Source organism: Anarrhichthys ocellatus, unplaced genomic scaffold, assembly GCF_004355925.1.
Source record: "Anarrhichthys ocellatus isolate YVR2014 unplaced genomic scaffold, GSC_Weel_1.0 scaffold27, whole genome shotgun sequence".
NCBI lineage: Eukaryota > Metazoa > Chordata > Actinopteri > Perciformes > Anarhichadidae > Anarrhichthys > Anarrhichthys ocellatus.
Genome location: NW_022280057.1, coordinates 1,506,334 through 1,529,569, shown reverse-complemented (window position 1 = coordinate 1,529,569; position 23,236 = coordinate 1,506,334). Strand labels below are relative to the sequence as shown.

At 40.5% G+C, this 23,236-nt stretch overlaps 1 protein-coding gene across 1 annotated transcript in view; it reads right to left on the bottom strand.

Annotated features, from left to right (window-relative positions):
- The window catches only part of diaph2 (diaphanous-related formin 2), a 375,865-nt gene that overhangs the window by 62,466 nt on the left and 290,163 nt on the right, over positions 1–23,236 (bottom strand). The window contains exon 26 of the mRNA XM_031862465.1: positions 1,453–1,617. Coding sequence (XP_031718325.1) covers positions 1,453–1,617 — 165 coding nt within the window. The remainder of the gene's footprint in view (positions 1–1,452; positions 1,618–23,236) is intronic.

Sequence of the window (23,236 nt, the reverse complement as noted above, 5' to 3'; positions counted from 1 at the left end):
TGGTTTATAATGTACTATAATGCAGTTGTGGGCAGACGTAAGGACATTTTAAGTGTTTATTAATGTATGGTATTTGTAAGCAATCAACATTTCTCCTATGAAGACATATTATATATCATCACAACTGTGTTGTTTACTATATTGTCATTCATTATCTGTTTTTACAGCAGCCTCCAACTACAGGTGACCACAGGAGGAGTTGTAGTTGTTCACCAATAAATTATTTAGCAGATATATCTGCTAACAATCACATTATCATTGGTTATAAACTATTTATTTATATGCTGATTATAGATAATAAAAAGGGGGATTTAAACTAAAGTGTTACAGAGACCCATGTTCATAACCTTCAAGACTACGATGGCGTTGGAGAAAATGAAAAAATAAATCGTTGGCAGACGCAGTGGCATTATGACCTACTAAACAATGACATATGGAAGGAAATCACACAGCAGGTGCAAGAACTTAGAAGAAAAACGGATGAAAAGCATGTCAGGGCCAACCAAGGGAATATAAAGACCAAAATAGGTGGCCAGAAAATACGGTGCACTCTCCAATACCTTGCAGTTTTATATGAGGAAAGTGAAATCCCCCCCTGGAATTGAAACTAGAATTTGATTGGCTCAAAAGCACAAACCTTGATGGACTATCAGGTGTAATGTTTCACTTGTTACTCACGTCCAGATTACAGTTGAATATTAACTCCTCGAGAAAAACAGTGGGAACACTTTTCTCATATGACTGCACGCCTTCACCTCAGCCAACGGTTTAGAGGAGCTGCTTAACATTACTGGCCATAGCAAAATAATGGAGTCGGTTTTTTCACTTAAGATATTCCAAAACCAGACGTCCAGTGGCGAAAGTGATACTGCATGTTATCTGTACTTCCCTCGGCACATTTATTTATTATCTACACTGCTTTTTTTACGCTGCCTGGCAGATACAGGTAGACATGCGGTCGTAATTAGCAACACTATCTGATACAGATTGTTCAGGTAACATTGCATAGTGGTGCAAAGTAAGAGATCAGCCCTTGTGTATTAAGTCGGTTTAAGTGGAAATATTGTCCATCATATGAAAAATACAGTTTGTCGTGTAAGATTTAACTGTAAAAAATAATAAACACGTGCAAGTAAGCTGTTGGGAGTATGCATGTATACAGGGGCTGCTACTCCTGCTGAAAATACGTTCCCGCCCACATGAGTTTTATCCATAACAGAATAACATTGTAATGTTCGTTCGGACCTCCTGAAACTCTGATGAAGATGTGCGCACACAAATTCTGTTCACATTTCAATGACACCCGATGTGTGTGTAATAAGCAAGTGAAATTGTGTACGAAAGAATGTTCATGTGTGGGTGGTGGCTTCTGTGTGTGAGTCTACTTGGAAAGAACCATAAACATGAGACTTTGCATGTATATGTGCCAAACCATAATCTATATATACTCACCATGAAGAGGATGCGGAAGTTGGACAGTTCTCCGAAGAAATCCTCCACACCGACCGAGTGGGGGTCAAAGGCAAAATAGCTGCCTATGCTCTCATAGAGCTTCTGCATGTTCTTGTGCATCGTGGACAGTTTTTCATACTGCTCACGGGAATGCTTGGAGAAGTCGTGAGAAACACAGTTAAGGAAAAATGGAGAAAAACATATGTCAAGCTCAGACAAAACTACTATAATACTACTGTAGTCAGCAATATAATGACACCTCACAAATATGTTCATCCACAACAAAACAAGCCACATTGAGAAATGATCACTTCAGTCTTTATTGCATTCAAAAAGCCCACCTATGTCAAGGTCAACAAAACAAAAGCCTGGATGAAGGAGGGTCAGAGACAATCGAATGTGCCAGTACAATAACCCCTCTAACTCACTTAGGAGTCAATGCCATGGTGAGCTAATAGCTGCAGCCCTGGAGTAATGGAATGGTGTTTTGTAGTCAGCAGCATGACACAGATGGTTGCTGGAAAAGCTTATTGCAGTCATTGTTCTATTGTTTCTCCCAACAACAGTGGGGTCAGGTTGTTGTGAACCTCACAGCTCACGTCGCACTGTGTAATTTACTGAACAGGCGAGCACTTTTCTCCTGGTGAATGGCTATTGACAGCCGGCATCAGTTCAGCATTATCACAGCAGCCACTGACCTCATGGAGACTGCACTGCATGCGAGTCTGAGACTCCAAGACTCAAACGCACACAGGACGCAAACAGGACACACACACACATATACGCCAGCAGCTATAAACATACATGTACTTACTTGCAAACATCGACAAAAAAAGAAAAAATCTACCCTCAATATAAACTCCACCAGCACCAGTGCATCAACAATTTGTGCCCAACAAAAATAAGTACGTTCTGTCAAAGTGGCCATTGACCTTTGTTTTCTCTTACAAAGAACTTTGATTAACTTGGCTGCTCATGTTTCCGAGGACAAAGTAATCATAACAGATAGAACCGACTTTCAGAGCAAGACAATAAAACACAAATAGTAACGATATGGCTTTTGAGTTAATATCTTTGTGTTTTGTAAACGTATGCAGTTTACAGTGAATCATTTTAGTGAATACAGTATTCATGGTTTGTTTGTTCGTTGCTATCTTGGTAGACGTCCATGTTGAGGTTCAGGAATTGTTGTGTCCCCCATGTGGATACAAACAACACATTCACACGTGCCTGCATGTGTGTGATGTATTTGTGCTCTTACTGTTCATATGCTCACATGTAAGCATGTATGCAAAAAGGTCTTTGTGTAACTGACAGAAAATAGAAGCGTTGAAATGGTAGGCCGGTTGGATTACCTCCCTGCAAGTGTTTACTTCAACCGCAGTATCATCGGCACGGTCCAGGTCAGCAGCAAGCCCACACACAGGCCCGATGGATGGACTCATCCTTCTGTCTTTCCTCTTCCCTCTCTTTATCCCCTTGTCTGCCTGGACATGATTTATCCCCCTTGTTTCTGTCAGCCGGTACTTATCTGTTCTTTTGTCCACCTCCACCTCACTGCACTTGTGTGTGAAAACTCAGGGGCCCGGTACACGTAAAAGTTAAACTTTTGCCAAAAGAAAGAAATCTTTTTAACATCCAAACCAGACAGATTTCTACAGTGAGTCTTGGAATGATTCTTGTAAATAAAAAAGTATCTCTTTCTAGGTTCCAATCTACCACCAACAACAACATCGTGAAAGTAAATATGAGTGCTTAATCCAACAATACTACTGCAGTCAGTTTCAAGTTCTAGACTGTGCTTCACTTAAAATACTCCCCTCAATGATGCCTAATTGGTCAGAATGGAAACATGTCTACAAAGGATAAAATATGTATTGTGGTCAACTGAAAACAAGAATCAGCAACAGGTTAATTTCAAAAAGGAAGCCAAACATTAATGTGTCAGCTAAATACATGTTTATATTATTCTGTCATGGAATTGATTATTAACGACATTTAGATACATTATTGATTCCTCTCTACAGCAGAGTCCAAAGTGCTTTGAGGTCAGGAAATCTTAAGGTCACAACGGTTGCCCTCCTTGTAGAATGGTAGTTTAAAATATTGAGGCAGTGGTTACTTTTGCTGCTTGTTGCGGCTTGTGGCGCTCCGCGTTGTTTTTTCTCTCCTATCTCTCACTCACACACGCTGAAATACACATGTATGCACATGCACGGTGGTAAAGGGTCCCGTTGGGTACTGGACTGAGGCTGACTGGGCTTTTGCTCCTTGTATTTCCACATCAAAGACGTGTCATATTGATGGAGCCTGACGCACACTATCCTGCAGCGAGACAGCCGGTATGCTGGAGCCTTCATCAAACACACATACAGACACAGAATGAACCGGCAAACACACACACACATACATGTATATATAGTACACATGCACGTATATATAGTACCATTGCACATGGTCACAGACCCATTCTTTGAATGTTTCTCTGTCAGGTTGTATTTTATCCTTTATTGTCTCTCCTTCTCTCTTTTTCTACGTCTTTCTCCTTTTTTCCTGTCTACCACTTTTAAACACATTCCCTTTATAATTCTTTCTACATTTCTCCATGATATTCTCTCCATAAAACTCTCTGACTCAAACAAAAACTTTCCTTTCTTTCTCTTCTACTGAGAGTGAATTTTCATCAGTAGGCTGTCTGAGCTGTGTCTGGTATTCTCATCGCTTGGGCTTGAAGCAGAGCAGGGAGCAAAAGCGATGGGTCTCAAGGTAAAGCGTGACGCAGCCTTTGGCTGCCCCGACCCCGTGTGTCTCTGCTCTCCTCTTCTAGCGGTTCTCAGCGAAGTGCTGCACTTTCTGTGCACTGCACCTCAACAATAGAAAGCAAGACAATTGCTCCAGGGCTTGAGTGCTCAAAGTTGCAAATGTACATGCTATTAAAGATATCCCTGGATTTTTACGCTAAGGGTCAGATTAGAACACAAATACACTGCAAATATGGGCACTCTATCGCTCAGTGCCTTGTCTTTCTTGGAGTTCTGAAAAGCCCAGGAGTTTTTAAGACTATTTCAATAACTGAGTCTGGAATAACTGAAGGATAAACAATCCAAGCCCAAGTTCAAAAAGGGCTTGTGGAATAGGAGCATGTCACTAAACATAACACATTAAGGCTTGGCTTAAACAACTCCAGTTTCTGACAGCATCTCATCTGACAGTGTTGATTTACAAAGACAATGTCAGATGTGAAATGTGACGTCGATGGCAGTGCTCTACTAGTTCATGTTTTTAGAATTCTCTCTCTCTCAAATCTCCTGTTGTTGCCAAAAGCCGCCCTGTCCTTGTTAAAGTCTCGAATTAGTTTCTTGTGCTGCCACAGTGTCCTCATTACTGTGTTTAATCAGTCACTTTTTATCTGTGTGTTTGACACGCCAAAAAGGGTACATTTAACATCAGTAAGCTCAGATTAAGGGCACTCATTTTTAACACTACAAAGTGACATCAAAATCATATCCAAGTCAGACTTACCCTAGATGTAATAAAAAAAAAAAAAGGAAGCTTTTTGGAGTCAGACTCAATTCAATTTGGTGATAAAACCGAGAAAGAGAGGAGAAATGAGCCAAAACAAAGTTAAAACTGTTTTTACAATGGTCACCTATGAGGATGGCAATAAATTACCTGGTTTGTTTACCGGTGTGCATGAGAGAGTTATTAAAGTACTGCATAAAACCCAACAGTGGGGGCCCAAAAAGCCTCCTTAATAAATCTCCTGTAACCTAGTTGCATTAATGTTTATTTAATGCTTTTCCTATGTGCTTGCTGGCCCTTCCATCCAAGGCCCCACACTAAGCCTGCTTTTCTCCAAACCCCACCATCCCAGCTCCCTTTATCCCCACACCTACTGCCAACAGCCCCTGTGGGCCAAATTACACCAAAGCTGCCCACTGACTGGACACAACCCATCATGTTGAGAGCGAGAGCAGGATGAGAGAGGGATGAAGGAATGGAGTGCAGATGTAGGGCACAAAGTGAGAGAGAGAGAGAGAGAGAGAGAGAGATGTAAAGGCCACTAGATGTAAAATATTTTTAGCCACTCAAATCTGTGCATGAATGAACCAGCTCTGATCTAAGTCATTTTTTATACTGTGTCACAACTAAAATTGTTTGTCTTTGCTTCATCATTTAAAAAAAAGGTCCAATTTGTTTATTATAGAGAAAGAGTCAATAAGCAGAGTAAGTTCATTAATACTGTGTTGTTGTGTTTACAAGGGTTTCCTAGTCCAGTAAGTCAGGATCCTAAGTGAGGAGGACAGGACCATTCTGATGCTGACAGCATCCCGAGTTGGGCCAAAGCACAGGCAATAGGGCTCTCAGAGGGAATTAGCAGAACAGCCAGTTCCGGAAAATTGGGATGGGACCTGGTGCTGAGGTGGGTAGAGGGAGGAGGGAAGTGTGTGAGAGGAGGGAGGGTATAGTGAAAAGAGGGAGGGCATAAAGGAGGGAGGATTTGCCACAATTTAAACGGGGCAGCATACTGTACGTTTAAAGGTGTAGATCACAGTCACATATCTGAATAAAACTATAATTACTCTGTGTGTGGGCATTAATACATCTCTATAAATATCATTAAAGAACAGGACAAGTCCAGCAGTGCTGATTTGTATTTAATACACTACACCTACAAAGTCCAAGGAAATGAAAAGTTACGAGTTAGAAAAAAGCAGCCCTGCTACAGCCTTTACAGCCATGCTAGCAGCTCTAACAAAGCGACAGTGCTTTACCTCAGTTGTGATGCTTTGAGCCGATTGCTAATGCTCACGATGAAAATGTCAACATGCTGATGTTAAGCAAATAATGCCCACCATCGTATTTAGCATGCTAACATTTACTGCTATGCAAATTAGATGACAAATTACGTATGTTAATACAATTCATCCTCTGGGGATCATGAATGTCTGCGCATCACGGCAATCCATTTAATTTTTATCATAACTTTTCACTCCAAACCAAAATTGACAACTTCAATATGCTGCGAAAGGAAATTCAGTAAAGTCAGGGGCTTATGAACTTTAGTTAATATAATTAAATCTGTGGTAAACATGAACGTCTGCACCACATTTTACTGTCACCAATCCAATACTTGTTGAGACATTGAACTCTGGATCGAAGTGGTGGACAGACTAAATGTTCAACAGACCAACATTTTCAATTCACGAGTCCTGCGGCAACCGTATCCAATAAAAAAACAGCAGAATTATTCGTTCAAGTAGCAATAGTTGTCTGGTGTCTTTGAGCCGACATAGATTTCCGAACTGATCTGAATAAAAAATGACTTGATACTCAAAGAACAAGAGACAATTAGTTGTAGGCCTCTACAATCTCAGCTTGTGTGAAATAGGAGCCTTAGAGGCCAAGAAGAAAGAATTCAAGACAGGTTTGTTTCACATGGTGAAAATAATTAAATCTGTTAGCTTAGTGAAACAATACTACTCTCTGAAAATTGCTGGACTTTGTCCAAAGTAATCAAAGCAACACCTTGGATGAAAATCAATCGCGTGCCATCGAGAAACTCTATCCTGTTGATTCGTCTTTGTCACTGCACGCAGGCAGATACGCACGCACGCACGCACGCACGCACGCACGCGCACACACACACACACACACACACACACACAGTACCACCCCCCAACCCCCTCTGTTGGATTACAGAAGGTGCCAGCGAAGTGGTGATTACTTGATGCCATCTCCCTCCCCTTCACAAAATGTAATTAATGTAATACTTATTGTGCCACTGTAGCAATATCAAACCTATAATATATATATATTAGTGCTGGATTAACATTTTTAACCGCGATTAATCTGCGCAAAATTCAATAATGAATTCAAAAGTAGTGTATTGCGCACTTTTATTTCAAGAGTACTGCTATATGAACAAAAGTGCAATAATATTTGGTTTGCAACACTTCAAACAAATAAGGTTCTTTTTAACAGCAGTATTCTCTTTACACAATAGCAGTTATAACACAGTTATTCTGATAATAGATATTCAGCCGGTGTTCAGAACTTTATCTTCATGTGTGTAATAGATGCAATTTGAAATATACACCTTGAAAACTGCAAACTTATCTACGTCATGTTTTTTATGTTTGTTAAATTCTCAGTAGCGATAACTAAATGATATGCTTATTATACATATTCCAAACAAAAAAACGTAATTTAAATGGATCATTGCTTTTTTGGTATTTTGGTAAGACACATAACGCTGATTACCGTAATATGTGTGGTATTTGTTATAAATGTACGTTGGTACATAGAGGGTGATAAGAAGCTGTACATGGAGGGACTTAGGACCCAGGGGAATGTAGGTGAAGGAAACAGGAAGAGACGGAAGAGACGCCACACAAACAGCTGTTCACCGCTCGCTGCCTGGTTCTTGTGTTAAAAATGTCCGCTTAATAATAAAAAAAAAAACTGCGTTAACGCGTGATAAAATAATTGCCGGCGTTAATTAATTAATGCGTTAATGCGAGAATAACGCGTTAACTTTCCCAGCCCTAATATGTACATTATATATATAATGTACATAATATTATATGTAATATATAGAGTAAAGAGTAATAGCGTATACATACATATTTAATAACTGTGAGAGATGTGTTTTTACACATCACAGGCTCACTAAATCATATAACCACTTTGGCACAGGGATCATGACCTTTCTTCTCTCTACACTCTTCTCCATCATCTCCCCTACAGCTCCTTCCTCCTTTTTTTCTTAAATTAAAAGCCAGATTTGATGTCAATTTTACTGTCAATTTATTCTGCCCGTCTGCCTCTGAAATATTTATACCTGTAGAGAGGAAGGTTGTTTCAGCTTAAGCATTCAGAGCGCTTCACTACAGCACCCAGCTGGTGTTGGAACAACTCAATGAGGGGCAGAGTGTTGGTCGTAATGACTACATCTGATAAAGGAAAAGAGACCATATAAATAAGATATGAGGGGATTAGGTCCATGGGAATGACCTGTTGAATCATGTATAGGCTATTAAAAAGCTGAGAGATAGCACGGAAAAATGTGAAAAATAATTTGGTGTCCATTATAATGGTGCCGGATGAGCGAGTGCGTGTAAAATCAACACACTCCTTTTAAGATTAGGATTATTGAGACACACCCACGTGCACACACAATTTTGCTGTTGTCATCCTTTCATCCTCCTTCAAAGCAATCTCACGTCACATCAAGTGTAAAGTTCTCAGTGTTCAGAGTGGTAACATGACAATGCAAATCCACTGTGTTTACAATGTTCATACTTGTCACACTGTGAAAGGTCAAGTCTCTTGTTTCCCCTGACGCTGATCTAATCGGTACACATCAATCCCTACCTCTCCATGACAATAGCTCGCGAGATGCCCCTTGAAGAGACAAGTATGTGCAGGAACACAGGCGTCACACAATAGACATAGGTAAGCTTGTACACCGGATTACATAGCTGAACATCCACAGGAAACCCAATTGGAGTGCATGTTTCAATATTTCTTATTTGGAAAAAACACCCATGAGTAGACTTTGAGATGCCAGCGATACCCAGCGTTGCACATTCATTGATTAGGTCGTCAATAACTACAACCACCAGCACAAAGCTGTCTGAATCTGGTAGGAAAAAGAACACAATATTTTCCTTATATAACTAACAATTCTTAGTTTAAATATTTAACTTTGTTTAGATTAATTTACTGCACACCTTTGAATACTTAAATAACATACAGTATTGCTTCATCCACACAGCTTAGTGCCAAACACAATTGCGGCCGCATTGTGTCTTATTTACATTGCCCCAGTTTCTGACCTGGCTCGCTTTATTTCGAGATAATATATTAGCCTCATTGCCTCCTACTGGGAAGAACAGTTATTTCCTCATAGTATGATCAATTTCCAAGACACGTCTGGTTGTTCTACTGAGGGACTGCAAAGAATATGTGGGACGCACAGTATGGACTTGTTTCCTTGCATATATGTCGATCCAGTTATACGCGACAATGACGGTGAGGAATCACAATCGCTTTCATGCTCTGTCTCTCTGTTTTAACAGTCTATCTGCCTCAAACAAGTGTTTCACAAAATGACTCTCACACACACACGTACACGCATTGTCAAGCCTGTTTTCATCGGTTCATAACTATTGCAGGTGTACTGCAGTCCTACTGATCTGTCCTATACAAATAGCACATTCAAATGAATTTAAGATTGCCGTTTCAACATGACTTCTTTCATCAATTATCTGATCTGACAATTAAGTCTTCTGGTCTGCAGGGCATGATGAGCATGGGACGCCCTAAAATATAAAACACACAAAAATATGGCACCAAGCTGCTGCTGTGATTTGAAAGACATAAATCACTGCAGCTGCTGCGTCTCCAGTCATGCAGCTATTTTTGCTTATCTTCACTAGTCATTACAATGTGGTAAAGCAGAAACATTACACGTGAAATCTCAAACAACGCTTGGAACGATAACAGCAAAACGATGCAAAGGAATGTTAAAAAACAAAATAAATGATGACTTATACCGACTGACAACTCTTTCTATACAATCTGCTACTCCTAGCAGCTTTAAAAAAGGTAGGGAAGTATTTGAAAAGTGCTATTTGACCAAGGTTTGCTCACAGCATGTCGAGATTACATCCTCCTATGATCACGGTGTATAAGGCTGGGAATGGGACCTCTTAGGTGGCCACTTAATGCATGCCTCCTGAACAGAGCAGTAATCAAGCCAGGCAGTGCCGTTTGCATAAAGATATCATGTTGGACTGCCTTTGATGTGTGCCTCTCGCAGGCTGGGAGTGTCTATATGTCAATGGATTCTCCTGCCTTCAAGCTGGACTGTTTCAACCTTCTGTGCTGCACAAGCAACACAACATGGACTCGTTGAATTTCTTCATAATATGTAAATAACATTGATATGCTGTAAATAACTCAACGATACCATCAAGCGTGGATCTGTATTTACATGGGAATGAGAGGTTAGCTACTCGATACGGAGAATATTATTTCCACAGTCCACAACAAAGGAGGATATATTCAGACCAATTAGATATGCGAGTGTGTTTGTGTCTGTGAAGGGGACAAGTCTGACACCTATCAAGGTCAACTAGTGTTGTTTGTGCACAAATCATTAAATTGCTCAAATAAAATGAAAACCAATGTCTAAATTGTTTCACTTATTCATTCAAAATACGATAATCTACCTTTTCATCAAAGGTAAGGCTGTCTGGAGCAACTGTGTTGACACTTACAGCCTTTCCAGAGCCTGAACTGTAGATATGAAGATGGTTTAAGTAAGCATAATTCAGTGCAAATAGTCAACAATTGGTCAAGCAATTTGTTTGTAGATAAAGTAATAATAGTGGCAAGAGCGATAAGAGATGGGTTGGCAGAGAGAGAGAGAGAGAGAGAGAGAGAGAGAGAGAGAGAGAGAGAGAGACTGTATATTGATCAGATTCCTTCAGGACTGGCCCAGCAGCTAGCGTGACAGAGTACAGCTCCATTCAATAGCCTTATCATTACCACAGCACAAACCCATTCAGGAGGTCAGCCTATTTGGCCTCTGGTTCTGTGTCTGAGTGTGTGTATGTCTGTGTGTTTGCGTGTGTCTGTGTATGTGTACAGGTGGAAAAAACAGGAAAGGAAGAGTACATTTCAAATATCTAAGCCAAAGACTAAGACCACTTACAGCACATGTCTTTGTTCAGAACCCTTTCAGCCTAATGAAGTGTCTCAAGAGTAGAGTTAGAAGTGAAAAGAACATGCCATCCACTACAGAGTGGACAAACTCACCTGCAGAGTCTGAAGATAGTGGATGTAACTTAACAAAGTTTCACCACTAAATCTAAACGTGGGGCCTCAATAGAACTTTTGATGTGTACTGTAATCGTAAGTTCAGTTTCCTAAAGCGGCGACATGATCGACATGCTGTAAATTAAACCTAATTCTCTAAACTGGCAAAGGGAAGCACGACAAACACAAGATAGGCAAAATTCAAACAATCAGCCATGAACCATTAAGCTTAAATTGGTTTGCTTTAAATACAAAAGAGGACATCCTCCTCTTTGACTAGATTACAGTCAGACATGAGTGGCAGAGGTAGCTGTCAAAGACGGCGAGCTGGAGAAGAAGAGACGCAGACCGGAAAAGAATAATGGAGCAGTCTCCATTGGCAACGCAGAGGCACAGAGGCTATTTTTAGCAAATTAATTTAAGGCTCTAAATAATTAACTGATAATTATCTGGCAATCAAGTGTAAGATAAAATGATCACCCCAAGAGTTTTTCTGTCATGTGGCACAGCAGGCGGACAGAGGAGCTTAATGTGACTCACCAGTCAAAAAACTGATGGGTGGCATGTACAGACAGAGGAAAAATAAAAATATGAAATATGACAGGGAGAGTACAGTAAGATGTACTCGCTAGAAGGCAAGTGGATTTGACAATGAATAGTGCCTAATGAGTGACAGCAAACTGGCACTTACAATCTATTTGTTTGGGGATAATAAATGTGTGTAGCAGCACACACACACACACACACACACACATAGATACACATGTAAAAACAAACAGCCACGGAAGGCACTCAAATTCTTGAGACGCGACCTTGCAAAAAGCACCATAAACCCCAATTATACCACAGTGTTTCTCCTCATTCTTTACCAATGTGTTCCAAATTATGAAGAGTGTAGCGTAATCACAGTGTGACTAAATAGAGAGTGGTGACTCAAGGTTCAGTGCTTTTGGTTGTAAGTTCAGTGGAGAGGTAGTGGATGCTTTGTGTCCAAGTTAGGTTATCTCCACACCTGACCCTGACAAGATTCCCTCTGAAGAGAGAGGAAGAGGGGGGAGAGAGCACTGACAAGCAGTTGATGAACTGCCTCTGGCTGTGTGTGTGTGTGTGTGTGTGTGTGTGTGTGTCCTCCAACTTGTACAAATAAAATGACTTTTATTGCCAGTTCATCTCCTTCTTACTAAGTATCTCCTCTGCCTTCTTGTCTTCATCTCCCTGACCCACTCATGTTTTACTTCTGCTCTCTCTATCCCATTACTTCCTCGGTCCTCCCTGACCAACATATAACTGCATAAGCTGTGAAACTAACTATGCAAATCCGTAAATTTAGTTTAGTTTTTATTTGTTCGAGAGGGACAATGTACATTGATGAACACTTTAAATTAAAATGTAAATGCACCCAATTACAGCCGCAAGGCTGATTTCCATTGTCTGTCCCCCTGCCAGAATGTACAGGCTGAGTGTCCTAAAGGAAAAGGTCATGCCAAAATGCAATAGTAATAAACTAAAATCAATTACAGTCTGTAGCTGACAATATACAATAGTTCGATAATAAAAAGTTAACGATGGATAAAAAAAGAATCGCATATATATATAAAAGAAACTAGAAAAAAATATCACAGTGTAAGGAAGACATCATATTGCACCCAGATATATTGCACATAAGGGCATTAATTAATTTGCACATTTAAGGTTTCATTCATTCATATAACATTAGTACATCACATATCCATGACACTAATACTGCTAACCCAGGTTAAACTATCTATGTGCACAAGTTTGGGTGGACAACAGCCATCCCTTCATGTGCTTTTTAAAAGTGCTGAAGTTTGGGCACTCCCTAACGGAGGATGGTAAAGTGTTCCAGAGGGTGCCGCCTTTGACAGACAGAACCGTCTGACCAAAGGTGGTGCGCCTGTGTGGGATGACACAGTCGCCTCTGTCGGAGGCTCTGGTGACTCTAGTCGCAGGGCCGCAGACAGGTCTCTGTTTGATGTACTCGTTCAGCGGTGGAGGTGCCAGACCATTTAGGACTTTGTAAATGATGCTGGCTTCTTTAAGGCTGATAAGGTTGTTAAAACTTAAAAACTTATGTTTGTTCAGGATGTGGCAGTGATGATAGGTTCGCGGTTTCTTGTCAAAGACTTTGAGTGCTCTCTTATACAGAGATTCTATGGGTTTGAGTGTTGCTGTGCACGTGAGTGACCAGCTGGTCAGACGATCATGGAATGTAGGAATGTCCTGGCTGAGTTTTCTGTCAAGCTGTTTCTGATGTGCCTGAAATTTAGGAGGTTGAATTTGATGTGAGTCGCTACCTTTTTGACATGGCTCTTAAAGGTCAGGGTGTAGTCTAGATTTACCCCTAGGTACTTGAACTCGGTTACTAAGTCTAGCTCTGTTCCCTTTACAAATATATTCGAGTGTGTTATTTTTTGGGCACGTTTGGAGAAAATCATACATACAGTTTTTTTAGTATTCAACAGGAGGCAGGATTTTGTGAGCCAAGCTTGGACATCAGACATAGCGGAGGAGAGGATGCGTAAAGCGTCTTGGTTGTTTTTAGCTGAAAGATTACAGCATCATCTGCGTACATCTGTGTAAGTATATTCTGACAGGAGTTGGGTAGTGTGTTAATAAACAGGGAAAATAAAAGCGGCCCAAGGACCGATCCTTGAGGAACACCTACAGGACATTCAAGACAGGGAGACCTAACACCATCTACAGTAACAGATTGTTTCCTGTTAGATAAGTATGATTTGAACCAGTTCAGAGCATGGGTGGAAAAGTTGAAATGGGTTAACCTGGTCAGTAGGATTTGGTGATCTACAGTGTCGAAAGCTCTCTTGAGATCTAAAAAGATAGCACCGACACATGCATTCTTGTCCAACAGACCCTTGATCTTTGACACACAGGGCCGTCTCAGTCGAGTGGTGGGCACGAAAACCAAACTGCATAGGATGCAACAGGGGATGGTCTTTGTTTAGATGCTCTACAAGAAGTTGGGCAACCGATTTCTCTGCTATTTTTGATATTATCGGTAAGATGCAGATTGGTCTGTAGTTGGACATGTCAGATTTTTTCCCAGACTTGAAGATTGGGGTTACCACCACCACCTTCCAGGCTGAGGGGACCACTGCATGTTTAAGGGATAGGTTAACCAGATGAGTTACGGGTTGGACCAAGGAGTCCTTATGTTCTTTAAAGAAGTTGGCGTTAAAGCCAAAGACATCCTTGGCTTTGGAGCTTCTCATACCACTAATGAGCTTGGCTACCTCTGAGTCAGTTATTTCAGTGATCTTGAAAACAGGTTGGATAGAGTTGACCGGGCTCTCACTACATTCAGGAGAGGAGAAGAGCTTGGCTATCTCATCCACTGACTGCAAAAAAAAGTGGTTTAGACTAAATCCATCTTTCCTCTCTGTTATCTGCATTTTTAGCAGCTTTCTTAGCTTCTAAATCCATGGTATGTATCTGCAAAACCCTGTTTCTGTTGAGAAGAGCTGGGAGAAGAAAAATGGGGGAAAGAAATATTAGAAAAAAAGTGTTATATGATGATATATGAAGAATGCTCTTAGGCTACAAAATGAATTGTGTTGAATGTCAACATATACACTAGTGGAGCAACATAATGCCACTGAGCCCTGATGTCTAAACCAATAATACGTTCCATTTCTATAGACAGCACTTTGCAGCCTGTGCACACAACTGATCAAATATAAATATACAACTGCCTGCATCAGTGTAGCATTATTAGAATAACCAGAAAAGAGGATAAAACAGGAAAAAAATAAGGTCAACAATGAATTAAAGTCTCTGGACACCAAGGCGGGTTATTAAGCCACATCCATAGCTTGATACTTCATATAGAAGCAACAGTGGGCAGTCAGAGATGCGACTTGAAACATAGCGTAGAACAATACCTGTGTTTAAAAAGTAATTAAGTAACAGTGAAAGTACACAAAAAACATCTTTATTACAGTAACGACAGTCAATGTAATAAATTACTTCTGCCCCTACATATGTCTGCATACTGTGTCCATTTTAGGGTTTTGGGATTACAGAGAGGGTGCAATTAGCTTGACAGCGTAATGTGCTTTGGGGAGAGCTACGGTTGACAGGCCTACCTAGCCTCCCCGCTGCGCAACCTTTTATAAAAATCAATGCCACCACTAAACACAACTCTCCCATGTGGAGCTGGGCCCTGTTACAGCCTCCTCTCCCCTTCTAGACTGGGGAGGAAAACACAGACAAACGGATAAATTAGAGCCTTTCCAACTGCCCTCCTCTCATTCTCCAGCCTGTCTACCATTGTGAAGTGACAAAATTACCGTCAATAATGTTATTGAAACAAGAACCCCTGCTTTTAAACATCACTTTCTTTGGCCAATTATATTTTCTTTTCTGTCCAAAAAACGGAACTATCTGTGAAAATCATTGTTATTGGCTTAATTGGTTGTCGATGGGTGACATAGCAAAAAGGTTTTGAAGGCGTACACATCCAAGTACAGGACCTTAACAGTGAGTGGACCACTGAAGAAAACATTTGCTCAGATTATCTCTGCTGCGATACATGATTTGCTCTCCCTGGAAAATACTGCAGGAAATATGTATTATCACAACATGAACAAAGAACAGTGTGAGGAAGCAGTGTAGACACTAGACAGGGGACAAAAGGCATGTTGTGTAATAGGAGTAAATAGACAATAGACTTCTTGTCCTTTTTTATATTTTTGTCTCACACCTCAAGGAGGACGCTTTCATAGTTCTCAGAGCACATATTTAAAGAGGGACTGGCGTTGGGCACTTGTAAACAGTTGACATTGACAGTTGTGTTGGTGAAAAATCCAGACATCAAATTCTGAACATTTCCTTTGCAAATGTTGCTGCAGTCTACAGTCTTTCTTAGAAAGTGTCATGCAAAGACACTAAGATCAATGTGGGGAATCATCAGTTTCACAGAATCTTCATCAAGACGGGAATCTGAGTGACACGCGAACACACCACAGGTATGTAGCTTGGCTGTTACCTCCTCAAACCGCTCCAATTGGCAGTCTGTTGCTGTAATTTGCATCAGATTACATGATTCCTCTGCAGGTGGCAGGGGAAGAAAATGAGTTGGGAACACAAAAAATTATCTGCATCCTCAAATACTGATTGCTGCTCCGATGACATCCGTTCGTGCTCTGAGATCTCATTTCCAACCGCTCAATCTCTCTTCATAACATTAACCGCACCATTCCACAACGTGGACACATTAACCCAGTTATATTCGTAATTACCAAAATCCAGGCTTTTTTTTTTATTCTTGGCCTGCTGTCACATGAAACCTTGGGGAGTTGATAGGCCACTATGCTGCCTCTTTAAAATAAAGCAGTCCTCTATGCTCGTGGATGCTAATTCTGCGTTCTAATTGTCACTTACAGTGCTGTGTGTTTGGTCGGTGTTTTTAACTAGACTAGGTGCTGCCCACTTTTTATCTCTGTGGGCAGGGGTTGTGGGTTGACGGTGGTATTGAGCAAGAGAACAATCTATATCAGTCATTAAAATGCAAATGTGTTTACCAAGTCTAGCTTTGATGCTGCACTAATAACAAGCAGTGGGAAACAATCAAACTTCTGTAGCATTGAACGCACGCCGACGCCATGTAATGAAACAAGAGCTGAAATAAGAGCAGTTTCGACAGTCGCTACAAAATCCTGTCATTATCTGAGAATGTGGAACAGAGACTTAAGAAGCACAAGATGACACTGGCACAATTCCAAAACTGCATTTCAAAGGAAACCTAGATGTTATGCCCAAATTAAAGACTATTGCAAGTGAGACAGATAGGAAATGCCTGTGTGCTCTGTAAGTAAACATGTCGGAAAGCACAGCACCTATTCATGTGCAGTAATCCAATGCAGGTGGATAGACTTTGCATGTAGCACCATGTAGGGTACTGAGATACCAACACACCAGGTTCCTCATATGAATACGTTTGTTATTCAAGGCTTCCACACTAACCCAGTGGTTCTCAACCACTCTTTTGGCTTGTGACCTCTAAAATGGACCCCTCATTACAGGCTGCATATGCATATGAGCTGTGAGTAGCTCATCGAAAAAGTAAGTGTTTTTTTCCTGGATTGTTTGATGTGGTGAAATTTGGGTAAAACTAACCAGCATTAACGAGAGAAAATAGGGATCAAAATTATGTTGGAGAACCATTGCTTGAAAGTGCCGTAGCTGTTGAGAATGAAACGTTGCCCCACTCAAAAGTTGTAATCTTGCTAGCCAGTATTGTAAACTATAATATATTGTAAAATAGAATTTTGAACTTGAAAGCCATCCAAAATGTACCCATATCCAGTATACATACCGATGTACATGTTCACCCCATCTCTCAGTGCTCCAGCAAAGCATTGAAAGATATAAGTGGCTCTTCTAAAAACCACCATTATGATGGAGAGAAAGAAGACGCTCTTTGGGGAAAATACCTTAATTCATCTGTGATCTCTCATTAAGCACCTAATTGACCGTGACAACTCCCTTCCCTTATTGGCTAGCGATCTGTGAACATGTGGGTAACTATCGAGCAACACACCCAGACCTACATAAATACATTCCAGATGAGCACGGAACAGCAAAGGAAGGTCTGGTCCCTCCCTCTACACAGGGCCAATTAGTGAAAACGGCGTGGCAGCCTATCAAAAAGAACTAAAGAAACTAAAGCCATGAATGATATTTAGACCCTGTCCTCCTGCATCTACTTCCTCAAGCTGTTAGTTTAACAATGAATTCTTTTTTAGACAGAGGCATTACATATTATAGTCATATAAGGTGGAACAAAAGGATACACCATAAACCTGCTGATAGAAAATGTTGGCCTGAAATTTGAGCCCTTTTTTCCTGTATTGTCACCAAGTGGTGCAGACAATAGTACAGCTAATCACTAGGAATTGACACGAGGAAGCGCTCACATTTGTGGGGACAAAATGAAGGGCTTCGAAAAGCTAGTGGATGCCCTGGGAGTCTGTTAGGCAACACAAAGCCCAGCGGGGCTCTGTTCAGAAGATCTACTTACTCATACAATCTCTTCCTCTTGGACTCCTAAAAAGAGTTAGCAACCCACTTTCAAGCTTAGTCAATCTGAAAGAAAGGGATAAAGAGAAGAAAGAAGATGGGTAACATGAGAGAGCGTGGACACGGCAGTAATGTATGGGTGAGGGAGACAGAGAGAGTAAGTGAGAGAGAGAGAGAAAAAGGGGGTCTCATCTTTTGCAAATCGTATCATCTCTGTGAAAGCGGCCAGAGAAGAGTATTACCACTAATCTCCAATCCGCACCTTGAAAAGAAGTCTAACTTTCATTTGCCACTGACAAGCTCCCTCTTGTGATCTCTGTGGATGACAAAGGCACTCAATGAACAGATTACATAGTGTATTTACTGTCCTCCAATACAGAATATTCTTCCCTTGATTTTAATGAATGTAATTTAGCAAGTTATTTCATGAATGTCTTTAAATGCTAGGCCTACAGCTTCGGGGAAAAAAAAGACATACATCATCCTATATAAAGTCCTGGCAATCGGTAGACTGTGAAATTAAAACTAAACTCAGAAAGGATTATGGGATTATTATCTCTGATCAGCCTTGCATCTGGGAGAATACTTGATACTGCTGTGTTTCAGATCAAATCTAATAAGCTTAAAGGTAAGTATAGGGCTTAGTATTCATTTGTGGATAGAGAAGCCCATTCTGTACATAGTTCACTTGTAATATGATAAGGAGATATTGTTGGGGGATTAGGTTATCTCCCAGGAGATCTATTAGTGGATAAGTCCTACTGGCTGTCTTATGAATCATTACCTTACTGGTTACAATCTGATCTCCTTCAACTACCAACACAATGACCACACACACACACATGCGTGCACGTTTAAGGAAAGCATATGAGCACACTCTATGATCTAAACCCTCATGCCTGACAGCACACAGATGCATTTTCAAGACATATCTTAACAATGACCAAACATTGAGTGCCAGAGCGGTGCCCTGAAAGGTTACTTCGAGGGCCTTTCAGCTTCGGTGAAAATAGAGAGATGGTCATTTGTGGATCGCTAACATGTGTCTGCAGCACAGCAACGCATATCCATAGCCCTGTGTGGGATGATAACTAGAGAGGTAGAGAACAGATGCTGCATGAGCTGTAAATCCTGCAATAATGGCTAAAGTGACATTCAATGACACAGGGACTATATCGTCTTCGTGGAGATTATAGTTTCAGTCAAACTGGCTCCAGCAAAGTGCTTTTTAGCTATTAGCACAATAACCAAAATGGAGGGCTTTAACAGGATGGTAATGGGGAGGCAATTGGTAGAATAATTCTGTGAAGCCACAACGTCTGATGCCATTTTTAACACATTGGCACGATGTATAATCAGCCTGGCCCTAACATTACACATTCAGCTCAGACAGCATCATGTACCACAGTCACGACTGTGGTATTTAGCGAGGAAAAAAAAAAAAAAAAAAGACAACAAACTGAACAGTGTTCCTGCACAGAGCCTAAGGGTTGGACGGCCAAGATTCAATCCACTTTTTTTTCTACCTGTTAGAAATCTATTAGAGGCCAATAAGGATGTGGAGGGGGGAAGGTTTGAGATATTTCAGGTCAGCCTTAGAGGTTAATTGTTGATTCGTCTGTCTGGTCAGTGAGGGGATCACTGTGTGAAACCAATCCAGAAGGCAGGAGATGAATGGTGAGTGTGGATGGCATTCAGGAGATTAGAGTGGTTGATGGGAGAGGCAGAGAGAGAGAGAGAGAGAGATAGAGATGAACCAAAGGACCTCATGTCAACGTTCTCACAGGGCTGCCAATGCTAACTGGGTGTAGACATACAATTAATGTGCTCGAGAGGGGTTATGTGTTGGCAACAAGGCCATTGAGGATAGCGGTACTTACATTTAAAGTATAGGACATGGTTGACCATTTGTGTCAGGTAGAGAGAGAAAATAAATGTTACTAGCATCAAAATATATTCTCTCCCTACTTATGATCTATTGCATTATAGAAAACAAACAAAGCCAGGCACACATGTAAGACAATTAAATATAATCTGCTGAACCCGGGGAGACCAACGGATTACAGTCCAGCTTAATCACCTCCACAGAAACCTCAAGGAACTTCCATTCGACTACTGCTACTCCTCTTTTTTTGGTTACTGTTCAAGCAAAATACAAAAAATAAATTAAAAAAAGTAAAAAACAACAACAAGCACTTAGGTTGGCAATGAGGAATGTTTTTCTTTGTTCTGATGAAGGTCAAATAAATATGTAGAATGTAGACTGTGGGTGATGATAAATATTTGGCTGTCTGTTCAGATGCACAGTGAAAAGCCATAGCCCTCCTGTGGGCATCGCTCCACATCTCCCTGGCCGCCTGCATGCCAGTCCCATTTCACAACTTGTGCTACATCTGTGACACATAAACACACACATGCACACGCTCTCACATATACATGAATGCAGCGAAGGACCTTTCTCGTAGACCGAGTGTCCCTCATCACCTTGCTCAGAGACGAATGAGTTTGCCACTGTCCTCTATCATTTTAATCACTTCAATGGAAAATGCCTCATTCATGGCTATCATTCTGTGCTGCCTTGCAGCTATCTCATGTACACTCCCTAACCCACCCCCCTCCCCCCCCCACCAGGCACAATGACCATCTCTCTCTGATAGTACAAACGAGAGCCAAGATATTTACCAAGATATTTAAATTAATCTGTATACATATAGCACACACACACACACACACACACACACACACACACACACACACACACACACACACACACACACACACAGCAACAGAGGCTAATTGCAAGATCGATAGTTTGAGTTTGAATTAGACAAATACAAATATTATAGTATTTACACCATGATGTTTACTATGCCCCATGTTTTATTTTACGTCATCATTTAAAATCTATGAAGAAAAAAACATGACCAGGTACGACATAATCTTTGAGGACAGCACATTTACAGAGCAACATCCTGCCGGACAGTTAATGGCTGAATTTAAACCCACTTTGGAATGATTGTACCATTTACTGTAAGCTACCGTAGCTTAGTATAGGATACTCAGTAACATTGTCATGTTGTTCAAACAATAATGGATGGTATATAATCATATAGAGGCACTAACAACTCCCTGTGACATTTTGTATTTCAAACCAACACTCAGTCATGTGATAAATATCAATTATATTACAGCTCTGAGGCTTAAAGTAAGGTTGACCTGAATGTTTTAAGGCGCATGAGCTAAATTTGTAGCCTTGGCAATCCAAGCAATGAAAAATGCTAACATTAGTAATATAATTCAAATGACTTTTTTAAAGATAATCTCTTGTCTTCATGGAATGCACAGGAAGGGGAAAGGGGGAACAATCCATTATTTTTATTGGACATAAAAATGCAAACAAAGATTTGTCAGTTTAAGAGCACTGCCCTCTGAGTAGGGATCCTGCTCTGCTGTCTTTGGTTTTGACATGTTTACTTTAACAAGTTTGCGCACTTCTACAGGAGGCAGCCCCAAATTAACTAATTATGTGCTGCCATATTAATGTTCACAATGTTAAGTACATCTCTTTTAAGCAATCTTGAATTGATGATTCAAAGCCCAAAGACATGTGGCGATGGCAATGAGAGCATTGAGTTTTTGTGCAGATGGGGGGAAAAGCTGTACTGAATTTATTTCCCAGTGAATTCAGCACCTGTTGTAATGCTACCGATTAAAATTGCTTTGGGTCATTATTTGATGTCAAAATCAAAAATAACATCCCTGCTTTTTACCATAAAACATATATGTTGAGTATTCAGTGCATGCATTTAATACTGCAAAAAGGCAGGAAAAACATAATTAGACAACAGGCGACAGAGTGAAGGGGATCGAAGGTTCAATTGGGTGATTACAGTGGCATCATGATTTTGTGCATGATTTAAACAATTTAGAGACTGTTTTTTTTAAACCGGAAAAAAACAACAGACATTGTACTGTCTTTCTGAATACATGAATCAATGGACATTCTTTGAACAGTCGTGTTCACAACGGTTGCCTTTAATGATTCAATTTTTATAAGCAACTGAATAAAATCTGCGAACCAGGTGGCACAGAAAAAAAATCATACTTTAAAACATGTCACTACTGGAACTAAAGGGATAGACAGTGTACAATGAAATAATATAATAATATATATATATATATATACATAATATAAATTATTATTCAAGCAGTCTTTAAAAGTCTGATTGGTACATGCCAACTATAAGAGCAGGCTAATGGAGCACATGCAAATATATTGACTTTTAGATGCAGCACAATGACCTTGCTCATAGACGTTAAAAAATATAACCACTTCATCAAACAAGCCTGAGGCATCATAACCCCCACTGTACTGTTCATCACAAACATGACCCAAGAGCACATTCAGCCTACAGAGTGCATAAAAAGTAAACTGCAGTCATTTAAATTGCTGAAATGAGTCTTTATTTAGCTACATCACATTTCAGATCGCCTCAAGAAACCTTTCAAGCATGTTTTCAATCAATGATTGGTGCCATGATCTGCTCTGTGCTGGAGAGCTTATTGACTGCATTTTTTACAAAACAACAACAACATACAAATCTCTAGGTTGGTGCTTTGATGATGGCAACCATACAGTAACACCACCTCGTCACCACTGAGCTGTGGCAGCACCAAACCGACGTCTCCCTCCAGTTAACGCCTGTTGCTACCTACACCTCTGGATATGTGTTTTCACACCAGCGCCTGTTCTGTGACGTGTAACATCAGGACACAGTTGGACAGAAATGTGCTTCAATGTATTACAGTTGCAACCGCTGTTAGTGTGTTGAAACATTTCTGCACTCTTGGCTTGTGAGGGAGGTGGTGTATACATATTTAAAAAAAACAAATCTCA